The 12,730-nt window shown below is 35.7% G+C and overlaps 1 protein-coding gene across 2 annotated transcripts; it reads left to right on the forward strand.

Annotated features, from left to right (window-relative positions):
- Positions 1-1,808: 1,808 nt before the first annotated feature.
- Positions 1,809-12,374, forward strand: LOC120275718 (probable ubiquitin-conjugating enzyme E2 23). Of its 2 annotated transcripts, XM_039282411.1 has the most exons (9): positions 1,809-1,964; positions 6,850-8,148; positions 8,233-9,093; positions 9,274-9,411; positions 9,497-10,000; positions 10,241-10,310; positions 10,402-10,541; positions 10,653-10,964; positions 11,635-12,374. In XM_039282411.1, exons 2-9 carry the CDS (start codon positions 6,850-6,852, stop codon positions 11,884-11,886), a joined length of 3,576 nt encoding a protein of 1,191 aa, XP_039138345.1. In that variant the 5' UTR covers positions 1,809-1,964; the 3' UTR covers positions 11,887-12,374. The 2 variants fall into 2 exon arrangements, with proteins under 2 accessions (XP_039138345.1, XP_039138335.1); XM_039282401.1 differs by having other exon boundaries at positions 6,850-9,093.
- Positions 12,375-12,730: the final 356 nt, after the last annotated feature.

Below are 12,730 nucleotides of genomic sequence, written 5' to 3' on the forward strand. Positions count from 1 at the left end.
TGTAGTTTTTACCATCCAACTGAACACTAATCGACTGAAGTGAATCATCCTTACGACTAGCCATGATGAAAAAAAAAACACAGATACGAAATCCCCAAATCAACAGAAATCGAAAAGAAAACCCTGAATTGACAGGATCCCGTCAAATGAACGTAAGCAAAGACAAATCAGAGGGAAAATTTCTTCAATCAAACAAAGAGAAGAATCCATTAACCTCTCTCTGATACCATGAAGACATAGAGAGACGAAGGCATGAAGACAGAGAAACAGAGGCTGGGGATTTCATATTAGGATTTCTAAGAAAAAGAAATACACATAAGGGGTTTTTATATAGCTAGGTTTTTACAAGAAAAGTAAATAGACTAATATGCTAATATATCCTTATATACTAACATAATAATAATATATGCTAATATATCCTTATAAACTAACATAATAATATATGTTAATATATCCTTATATACTAACATAATAATATATGCTAATATAATTTACTGTTAAAGGCTTTGTTCATTGATCTCCGTTAAATGATTTTTTTTTTCTATTGATTTTGATGTGAAAGAGGTTTAGATCTATTTATTTTTATTTTTCTTTGATCATGTTTTTTTGAAAAAAAAAATATATAACTATATTATAATGGGTAATTTTGTCTACTTACCTTTAATTCAAATCATACATAGGATTTTATATATCATAAATATTTTTAAAATTAAAATAAAAATTAAACAGATAACAAATGAAAACCTACTAAACAAAATCTAATATATAATTTAAATCCTTTTAAAAATATAAATTTGAATATATATATATATATATATATATATATATATATATATATATATATATATATATATATATAAAGAGCACAAATCTTCTACGAACGTTGTTAAACCCTGATCGGCCCGGCTAGTTCGATTGGAAAAACCAGGAACCGGCCATGCGGGCGGTCCAGCTACACCCATTGACTCGCCTTTGAAGTAACCAGGCCAAAAACTAGATGACCTAACTGGTTTAGCTGGGAATCTGTTTAACCCGACCTGATTAACAGATCAAAAATAAATAAATTTTTCAAAAAATAAAAGGGAGCACCAATGACGAGAGGAAGTGAGGGAGAAGGATGAGAGAGCGTTCGACCAAAAGAAGTCAGGGAGAAGGACAAGCGAGCGCGCCGGAGTGGCAGCAAGAGGAAGTTAGGGAGAAAAACGAGTGAGCGGGCCCCAAGAGGAAGTCAGGGAGAAAGACGAGCGAGTGCTAGGAGCGGTGGTGAGAAGAAGTTAGGGAGAAAAATGAGTGAGCGGGCCCCGAGAGGAAGTCAGGGAGAAGGACCAGCGAGTGCTGGGAACTGTGGTGAGAAGCGAGCGCCCAGAGTGGCGGCGAGAGGAAGTAGGGAGAAGACGAGAGAGAGAATATATAAAATTAAAATTTTAATTCTCATATTAAATTAATTGTGTTTTTTATTATTATTAAAATATAAGTTATATTAATTTTTATCATTATTAATTAATATTATATATATATTTATTTTAATATTTTATTATTGACTTCGGTTCAACCCGAGTTCGATTCGATCGAGCCCATCAACCCCTAGATTTAGCCGAGTCAATCCCCTAGCCAGGTTTGGCTATAAGCTTGAAAAAGAAGTGGGAGCGTTCAGGGATTTGTACATATATATATATATATATATAAAAAAAATTAACGAGGTAGTACTCCTATGATAGAGATATTTGCATAAAACACCCTCAAAAACTTTGAAAGGACTAAAATGTAAAATGTTACCCAATTTTAGTATCCAGCTCGGGAGGCTGAGCCAGACGCGAACTCGTTGGCCCCTTCCTTAGCTTCTCTTCTCTTTCCCCCACCACCAAGCCACCACCATTGCGGCGATCGCAATCCCTAGACGCCGATCATCATCGCTCTCTCGATTCCTTGGTTTCGGATTCACCACCCTTCCTTTGCCCATCTAGGTCAGTGCTTCCTCTTTTGATCCACCGATCCATCGATGAGTTGTGTTTAATATTTGGAATCTAATTGATTTTCATCCATGCTGCTGCTGTTGTTGTTATTTTGATTTTTTTTTAGCTGTTTTTTGTGTTCGATGTTGTTCTATTGGTGTTTTTAGATGCAGCGTCGGATTTTTGGATGTTGTGTTTGAAGTTTTTGGTGGGGTTTCTGTTGGTTTGATTTCGGCTTTTCTTTTTTTTTTTTTATTGAATTTTTTAAGTTTTTTAATCTACTGTGAATTTTGTGAATTTGGGTGACGACAAGGTGTTGCCTTTGTGCTGGTACAGTGTGATATATTTGTGGAATGTTTTTTGGGGAGCAATGTCAATCGTGAGTATGTTGACTTTTTTATTTGAATGCATCATTTGATGATATATGGATGTAAAGAATTTGATTTTATATTTTTTTCTTGCGCTTTGAATTTCTCTGGGACTTGAATGCTGTAATAAATTTTGCTTTTGGTTGTGTAGTCTGATGATGTGTGTTAGGTTTGGTTTTTGCTAGGAAGAGAATTGATTGTGAAAATAACTGCTTGTTTTTTGTTATGGCCTAAAGAACTAGAAAATAGTTTCATTGTCAGTGCTTATCGTTTGGAGTTTTGGACTATTTGCTATAACATATAGGAAGGGATGATTTATTAAGGATAGTTCTGTGGAGTCATGCTAAGGGGAAAAATATGCATGTAAATAGATAGTTTCAAAGGATATAGATTGAAAAAATAAATACCAATAGAGTAATGTAAAGTCTTTATATATGATCTTCTAAATGGTTAATGGAATTGGGCAATTATTCACATAATCAAAAACTAGGTCAGCAGATCCCCTTCACATCATCATAATTTATCTGCTGAAATTGCAATATAAGATTTTATTCTCTGCTTTGTTGATATTGGTGTTATGATGAACTATAGATAACTAATGTTTTTGGCTGTGCAACAGTTAAGGAATCTGTTAGTACTTTTGCTATGCATAATGCCTTTTGTATAGGAGGAATAAGTATGGCACATGTTGTTCTGCTGTTGATCAAACTTGATAGTTCAACTTCTTTTTTATGCAAACAACTATGTGTAAGTATTTTATCTTATTAATCTCTTTTAAATGGGATTTCTACTCCCCAGCATCTGTGCTATAATTAATGGACAAAACTTCTTTGTTTTTAATGTATGATCAAATGCATCTAATGTCAGCAAACATCACATTAGCATTTTCAAATGTTGATATGCTGTTTATCACACAAGAAGCAAAAAGATTATGTGCAACCCAATTAGAAAATGAAGAGTTTAGTCCTCTATATTCTCAGAAGAAACCCTTTCGTGTCAATTTGTGCTGCTTTTGCAATGATTTTAGACCTAGTGTTTAGAATTTAGCACTAACCTTGAAATAATTAATATCAAATTCAAAACATTGAGTAAACTACAAATTGATATTGTACTATGAGCAGTTGTTGAACTTGGTTCAGATTCTTGTTACCCAGTTAGCAATGACTGTGTTGTTTCTCATCTTTGTTTTATATGGGAGGAAATTGGTATAGAAAGGAGAGAAATAATAAGGGTGGTAGAAATTATGAGCAGGAAAAGGAAATTTGCAGTACAAGAGGGAAATGGAAGAGGAGGAGGAGGAGGAGGAGAAATAGAGCAGGAAAAGAAAATTTGTGGTACAAGAGGGAGAAGTGACTTTTTCTAGGGCCTTTAGGTGCATATGTCTTATTCATAATAAATGTTTCCTCAAAATGCAAATATAAACTTGAACCTCTGCCTAGTTGGTCTCAGGGTAAACCAAGTCCAAGCACAAGCCAGTCCTTTTATGCTCTGTGGCCACAGGTAAGACTGTCTATTTGTAGTCATCAACCACATAACATAGCAAAATGCAGTACGCATATGTCCTATGCATGGTTGGGCACTCACCTATGTGTGCCGTCATGTGTCTTAAAGCTTGCTTAGATTGCACCCAAAAAAAAAATGACCAGTATTAATAGGATATAAATATGGGTGTCAAGTATCCAACTGTTGAAGAGTATTCAACACTTGAATTAATTAAAACCAGATACATGGACAAGCCATATATATATATATGCACACATAAATGTGTGTAGATAGACATGTGGACTCCATTGTTTTTACGGGGATGGGGAATATTTTAGTATAACAAATTTTTAGGTCTTACATGTAGATATATAGACACTGTGAGTTATGAATAATTGTAAGTTGTTTTTAAGAGAAATTGAACTTAGGACAAGAGATATTAAAATAAATCGAATTTTTAAAATCATGAAAATCAACTTTAAAAAGATTTGAAAGTTCAAGAAACATAAGAAAATACATAAAAAAAAATTGTGTAGTTTGAGAAGACAGGAAAAAAAAAAGTAATAGAAGATCGAGATTGAAAACCAAAAAGAATTAAAATGGAGGCTGAAATGGACTCAATGAAAAAGTGACCATGTGGGATTCAAACATGTCTCCATATGGTAATGACTATACAATTTTTACCTATTTTCTATATAGCAAACTAAACATACTATCTGGGAGAGGTCTACCCCTTATAAGGCTCTCAGTACTTCGTCCAGTTGTGCAGGTCAATGACTTGTTTTAAAAAAATAAATAAATAAACATATCATGGTAGCCTGATTCAACCCCAAAAGCTTAATCTTATAGCATTAGAGACCCAAGTGTATATATTTAGATCTTTATTTGCCAAATTAACAGACATGCTTTCCTATGAGAAGTTCTACGACACCCACGATTCCCCATAAGTTGTCAGCATATCACACTCAACAAATCCTTATTAATAAGTCATGGTTTTTTAAAGGGTCGTAAGGACTATCAGTTATTCTAATATTTCACAGCATAAGTTTATTTTTTTGTAATATGATATTCTTTATTCACTTTTGTTAAATAATAAGTACTTAGTTACACTTTGTCACAATTCAGTTAATCATTATATTTTATAAGTGCAAGAAAGTTGTTGATTTGTAGGTACCAATGTGGTTTTCAACCTCGTACTGATTTTTCCCACAATTATTTTGTCTTTCATCTTGCATTTCAAATGCATGTGGTCTTGTTATATATCTTGCTTCAAAATGTTTGTGCAAAAGGCCTTTGTCACACTTTGTGGACTTTTGTCATTTAAATAATTCAGCAATGTCTTGGAGAACTTGAGTTGTATATCCTTGGACTAGCATGCACTTCAAAACTCTGCGATCAATAATAGCAGTCTCCTCTACATCATAGAAGATGGCTTCCTTGCAATTCCCAACAAGTATGCATTGGTTTTGTTCATATGAGCAGCATCTTTGCTCCATTTGCTGGTTCTTTTTGATTGTTTCCTCTTTCTTTTCCATATTTTCATTTCTTTTAAAGTTCTCTGCTGTTTCTTTCTGGTATTTGTTCTATATCTACATTCTCCTCATGCAAGGAACTGGTAGGACATCTTTCCTTACCTATGTTAATCCCTCCCATTTATTTTTTCCCACTTAGTGTTATTTTGTTTTTGTTTTTGTTTATTTTATTTTATTTTATTTTTGGCCTTCTAAGCGCATGTAATTTATCAAAGAAAAAGCAAGTAAATGATTTTATATTGGCCTTTATATGGTTCTTTTAATCCTTCTGTTAGATTAGAGTAGAGTTCGAAAGGGAAATGGCAAAAGTGAAAATAAGAAGAGAGAAGGAATCATGTGGCTTAATTAATTTTGATTGTCTTATTTATTTATTTATTTAGTTATTTATTTATTTTTTGGTCTTCCATTAGTTTAGATTTTAGGTGAACTGCTCCTTAAACATCATTTATCTGAATGTGGCAGAGGACTTCATTTTTCTACACTGGACTATCGTTGTCAATAATGTGAACACCAAATAAATATGTGAGCTTGTTTGGGACTATGACAGTTGAGAGATTTCTCAAATTGATCCCTCTCCCTCTCAGAATGTTTTCATGTATACCTAGCTTCCAGCCTTGCATATATCACTTTCAACTTTGTCTAGTTTCTGATTCCACGGCACAATTATTTGCTGCATGGTATAAAACATTGTTGATTTTAAAGCTTTTCCCTTGTCTCTTCACTTCACCTTCTTAGCTTTTTTGTAGCCAACACCATCCTTATTATGTCTTGCTGATGGTGTTGTTCACTTCTATTTGATTCTTCATTGCATCTTTTATTGTTTGCATAGATAATGTCGGAGGGGAAGAAAATGAGCAAAGCCTGTCACCAAGGAGTAGCTATGCATAGATTTTCCAGATCCAAATGGTCTGCTCACGTTTGGGCATTTAACACTTGTTAGTTTCCATGTCAGTTTCATCTCATCCTAAATACATCAGATTGCTTTTGGGCAATTGATCCTCAGAGGCTGAAGTTCTCTTTTTTGCATTTGAATTGCTGCTGAATCTCAGTGCATTTCTTTAACATTGTTTCTAATCCTCGCGTTGCACAAGTAATTCAATGTCTTCTTATATGGAAATAAATAACCATTCAGATAACAGTAAATAAATAATCATTCAGATACCAATAACCTTTCGTTTCATTACGTGTTTCAAATTGTGCACGTTTAACCCTGGCTTGCCAAAGCATTTTGTCTAGTGAGGCCTCTAACATTGACTTTGCATTTGGATGTCTGGTTATTTCAGTTGTTATCTTTAAGCCAGTAATAATCACAGTAAAATAACAGTAAAATAACAGTGGCATGGTGCTCAATCCTTGCACAATATATGATATTCTGCTGTATACATATTAATTTAATGATAAAAGGTTGAATAGAGAAAATTATACCGTTTTGATCGTGTTCTTTCTGCTATCTTTCAATGTTTATGTGGAAGACCAGACTATATATTTTTTACATGTGATTAATTTGTATTTCAGATGGAAAGTGAGCACCTTCATGATACTGACAAACTTTCTGGCATTGATGATTCTGTGGAACTGAAAGCAATAAAGAAATTAATGGATCCTGCATCTAATGTTTCTGAATCTATACTTGATGGTAACTCTGGAAGTGACGAAACAAATATATATCAAAGGCCTTCTCTCAACCTGTCCAATGAGATGTTTATGTATAGACAAGATGTTGTCAGGTGTAAACATAACAAGGATTTGATCGGAGTTGTTTTGGAGGTAGCTGGTGAATCAGATTCTGAGGGTAGTGTTACTGATGACAGTGAAAGCGATGAAGATGAAGATAAACATAGTGCCAACCCTGCCACTGGTCAGGGTAATGACGGTGATGATGCTGATATGGAGAACAGTGGCAATGTGGAGGCTCCTGAGGAAACTGATTCTCTTCCAGATGGGCAAGTCAGAGTTATATGGGCTAATGGATCTGAGACAACAAATGATCTTGGTGACATTGAGTTAGTAGATAGGGGCTTCTTGCATGGGGATATTATTGCTTCTCTTTCTGATCCTACAGGACAATTAGGTCTTGTTGTGGATGTTAATATCTCAGTGGATTTGCAGGCTGTAAATGGAGATATGATAAAAGGTGTTCCCTCTAGAGACCTAAAACGCATAAGGGAATTCTATGTGGGTGATTATGTAGTTTCTGGACCTTGGCTTGGTCGAGTTAATGATGTTTTAGATAATGTGACTGTCATGTTTGATGATGGATCGGTCTGCAAAGTTCTGAAGGCAGATCCCATGCGACTTAAGGCAGTCTCCAAGCCTGTCGTGGACGATGCAAATTGTCCATACTATCCAGGTCAGCGAGTCAAGGCTGCTTCTTCTGTTTTCAAAAATTCAAGATGGTTGTATGGACTATGGAAAGCCAATCGTCTTGAAGGCACTGTTACCAAAGTAGAGGTAGCTTCAGTGGTTGTTTACTGGATTGCTTCAGCATATCTTGGTGTTCACACTAATTCAGCTGCTGTTCCATCTGAAGAGCAGAGCCCAAAGAATTTAACTCTATTATCTTGTTTTTCGGATTCACACTGGCAGCTTGGTGACTGGTGTCTACTACCATCAGTTCCTTGTGTTAATGGAACTTCAAACACAAGTATCAATGAACCTTCTGGAGAATGCAGGTCTTATTTGAAGCATTCCAAGGAGTGTTCTGTCAACCAATGTACAGATACTTGTGAAACAAATTGTGTACAAGGTTCACAACTTGCTGTTGATGATTTATTGACTTCAGAAAATCAAGCATTGGATGGACATGATACTGAGGTATGTACACAGGATAATACAGTTACTTCCAGTCACTTGAGCAGCTTTGATATTTCTGATCATCACTTGGTTTCTGGCCATCAGTCTGTGTCATCTGAGGCCTCAGAAGAGTGCCATTCCCAAAGCAACTGTCCTATGAAGCCCAATACTGGGAATAACTTTGGTGGAACCAATGGAATTGAGTCAGATGATGTCTCGCCACAGTGTGACTCCAGCAGTGTTTCAACAGCAGTTTCTAAAGAAGCTGCACATGAAAGTTGGCCTCTTTACCGCAAAAAGCTTCGGAAGGTGTTATTTAAGAGAGACAAGAAGGCTCGTAAAAGAGATGAGACTTTTGAACGAGCTCTTTGCATTGTTAATATCAGAACAACTGTTGATGTCGCATGGCAAGATGGAACAAAGGAATTTGGACGAGACTCAAAGTCCATAATTCCAATTCATAGTCCTAATGATCATGAATTCTTTCCTGAGCAGTATGTAGTGGAACAGGCCTCAGGTGAAGGTGATGATTCCTCTGAGACAAAAAGGGTAGGTGTTGTGAGAAGTGTTAATTCAAAAGAGCGAACTGTATGTGTGAGGTGGTGCAAACCTGTAACTCGGCCAGAAGATACCCGAGAGTTTGATTGTGATGAAGTGGTGAGTGCATACGAACTTGATGGTCATCCTGATTATGATTATTGCTATGGAGATGTTGTTGTTCGATTGGCTCCTGCATCAGATTCTGCTGAGAATGCTTATTGTGGAAGCCCAGACGATGAAGCCAACCAGCAAATTGATCCTACTGAGGAAGGTGCTGCCAGCAAGGAAGATTCACATAATGTAGAAGGGCAGACAGACAAGGATGCTTCTGGTGCAAATTTTACATCCCTGTCATGGGTAGGCAACATAACTGGTCTGCATGAAGGTGATATTGAAGTTACATGGGCTGATGGAATGGTCTCAATGGTATGCCTTAGACCCTTTAATGTGGAAATGTGCTCTTTTATATCTTGGACCCCAAAGTTTATGTGGGTTGGGTGTGCAAGTTATTAGTAATGTAATAAAAACTGTTATTTATTTTCGCCGTTTGTGTCAACTACTTTTCACTATTGAATTTCCAATAACAATTTTCTATTTTGATCTCAGGTTGGTCCTCAAGCAGTTTATGTTGTCAGTCAGGAAGATGATGGCGACTCATTTGATGGTGGAAGTGAAGTTAGTGATGCTGCTGCTAGTTGGGAAACAGTCGATGATAATGAAATGGATCTTGATGACAATGAAAAGGTTGAATCTTTGCTGGAATGTTTATTTTGTATGTTTTTTTAACTCCTTTAGCTGTGTGTTAATCTGTGATTGCATATTGGCTCAGGAAGCAGATCCACGGTATACTTCAACCAAGAGTAATAAGGAAGATAAAACAACCGCAGCCCCTTCAGAATTTAGCTGCACAGAGAGGAATGGACCACTTTCGATGCCTCTTGCTGCCCTTGGCTTTGTAACTAGATTTGCTACAGGATTGTTTTCCCGTGGGAAGAAAGCAGAGCAGCCAGAGTTGGAACATCTGGTGGGCGAGGGTGAAGAAACTGAAGTTTTGGAAGGAGAAACTGCTGATGTTAAGCATGGGTTTGATACGTCTGACGCATTGGATAAACATAACCCTCAAAATGGTCTTGAAATAACAGAAGAATGTAATAATAATTCACTGGCGGAAGATACTGAAATGCAAATGGGAAAAGATTTGGGTGGCTTGAAATCTGTAGAAATTGATGCTGATGGTACAAGATCACAGAGTGAAGCTGGTTTTTTTGACTTTAAGCACTTTGATATTACAGAAAATCCACTGGATCATCATTTCCTTGGTGGGAGTGGACAGGTATAACACCTAGGTTCTTCTGAATGTATACATATTCAAATTAATTTTGGTTTGATGTTTTACATTCAGTTGAAAAATACATTGTGTTCTATGTGGTAAGATTTAATTCCAATTTGCATGGTTTTTCCTGGATCAATTTTCTTTGCTTGCCTCAAATTCAATGTACCTAAGCTAATTTAGTGAGCAGCATTTGTTTATTTTGATGCTTTCACAATCATTAATCTTATAAAATTATGTCAGGGTGCGGGTGGAAGGAAGTGGATCAAGAAGATTCAGCTAGAGTGGAGCATCCTTGAGAAGAACCTTCCAGGTAACCAAAATATTGCAATAATTTACCGACTGAATGCAGCTCTTGTCATGATAAAACGTTCTCATGACTGAATACTTGATTATGTTCTCAGATGCTATCTATGTAAGAGTTTTTGAGGACCGAATGGACCTTCTAAGGGCTGTTATAGTTGGAGCATGTGGAACACCGTATCAAGATGGCCTTTTTTTCTTTGACTTTCAGCTTCCGCCGGACTATCCTCAAGTTCCTCCGGTAATTGCAATTCATAACATATCTCATTGATTCAATCAGTCTTCCATTGCTTACTGCACAGTTAGCATACTTCTTAGGTTAACTTTATTACTTTTTTATTTCTCGGTGCAGTCTGCCTTTTATCATTCTGGAGGCTTGCGGGTAAATCCAAATTTATATGTGGATGGAAAAGTATGTCTGAGCCTTTTAAATACATGGACTGGCAAAGGAAATGAGGTTTGGGATCCATCAACTTCTAGTGTCCTTCAGGTCCTTGTTTCTCTCCAGGGCCTTGTGCTCAATGCAAAGCCATACTTCAATGAAGCTGGATACGAAAAGCAGGTTGGGACCATTGAAGGGGAGAAGAATTCGCTACCATATAATGAGAATACATACCTTTTAAATTTAAAATCGATGTTGTATCTACTGCGAAGGCCACCCATGGTAACAAACTAAACTCTACCAATTATTTTATATTTATTACTTCTCTCAGTACTATCTTACTAAGTCTCTAGCTGCAATTTGTGTTGTTGCTTCTAAATTCTATGTCGGAGGTTTAGAAATTTCAGGTTTGCATTATTGCATGTATATACTGTTCTTATTCTCATCAAATGACTAATAAATAATCTGATTGAACTATTGTGATGATGTTCTTTGGTTGACATCTATCAGTACCATCATGGTACTTGGGGTCTTGGATGTATTCGTATAAATTATAAATATACTCTTACTATGCCACTTCTTCATCTGCTAGACTCTGGGATATTTTGGTTTCCTTCTAGCAGGAAATTTCACCATGTTAATTTAGTTGATCATTGGGAGACGTATTCCATGTATTTCAAGTTTTTAATTCAATGGAATCTATGCCATGGTAAATTTGGAAAAAGATACAACAGAAATTGTAATCTCAGGTGATAGAATGCTTCTTTTCCTCTGAATTTCAAAGTATTCTTGAGTCAGGGAAGTACATTTTCCAGATTGAAGCACTTTCATGTCTTTTAATGCATGCAAGTACACCCTAAGCACTTTCAAACCATTCTCTGAAAAACTGAGAATGTATAAAGGAATTTTCTTGTTTGAGATTATCTCACTTTGAGACTCTTTTCTTGTGTAGCATTTTGAAGACTTTGTCAAAGACCATTTTCGGAGGCGGGGACTTCACATCCTCAAAGCATGCGAGGCTTATATGGATGGCTGCATGATAGCATCTCTCACAACAGATGCTAGCATGACTGAAAAGAGTAGGGAACAGCCATGTTCAATTGGTTTCAAGTTGATGCTTGCCAAAATGATGCCGAAGTTAGTATCTGCTTTCTCCGAAATAGGAGTTGATTGCGACCAGTTCAAACACCTTCTGAAGTCATAACAGACTCTGAGCCTACAAGGTTTGAACTGTTCATTGTTTCATCAGAAAAGTCCATGGCATTATATGTACATTAAACCTTATCATTGCTTTGCCTCAGCATAAAATTTGAGTTTGCTTGCTGAATTCCACAAAATGATTTTCAAATGGTTATTTTGTTGCCATCCTAATCTTTTGAAAAGCTGATACGTTTTGATTACCTCACACCTCTTAATTGTTTTCTCATTATTTTTTTAGAAATTTTTTTTCTTAGAGGCTGGCTTTCGCGTTATTTCTGCACTATTTTTTTTTTTTATAATTTATTCAAAGATGTAAGAGATCAGCCGTCAATTCTCGGAAAGGAGAAAATGTTACTTGTCTTGAAGGAAGTGACTTCGTTACATTTTTGTTATCAATTTTGCATTCGGGATCTTATAAACAAGGAAATATTTGTCGATTGTACTCAAGTTATCATTGTTATATTAAGTTTCACTGGTGATGTGACTTTACTACACTGCCTCTGCATTTCTGATGCTTTCATGTTCTCAATTGATATCATATAATTACAAACTAGAAGACGCTTGTTGATTTTACTTGAAATGTCAGATTTTTAATTTCTAAATCATCTTTAAGCTAGATTTTAAGGTTCTTCTCTGAAGTAACTTTGTTACACCTACTGCATAACATTTTGTGTTTGAAATTTCACAATTGGCATCTTATAAACAAAAAGATATGTGTTTTTTGATCTACTTTAATATCATTGGTTTTTAAGCTTTTGCATTGTTACCGGGCTTGATATTAAGGTTTATTGGTGAACTATTACTACATTCCTTATATATTAAGGTTCTTCTGTGAAGTAACTTTGTTA

This window comes from Dioscorea cayenensis, chromosome 2, assembly GCF_009730915.1.
Source record: "Dioscorea cayenensis subsp. rotundata cultivar TDr96_F1 chromosome 2, TDr96_F1_v2_PseudoChromosome.rev07_lg8_w22 25.fasta, whole genome shotgun sequence".
In the NCBI taxonomy this organism is placed as follows: domain Eukaryota; kingdom Viridiplantae; phylum Streptophyta; class Magnoliopsida; order Dioscoreales; family Dioscoreaceae; genus Dioscorea; species Dioscorea cayenensis.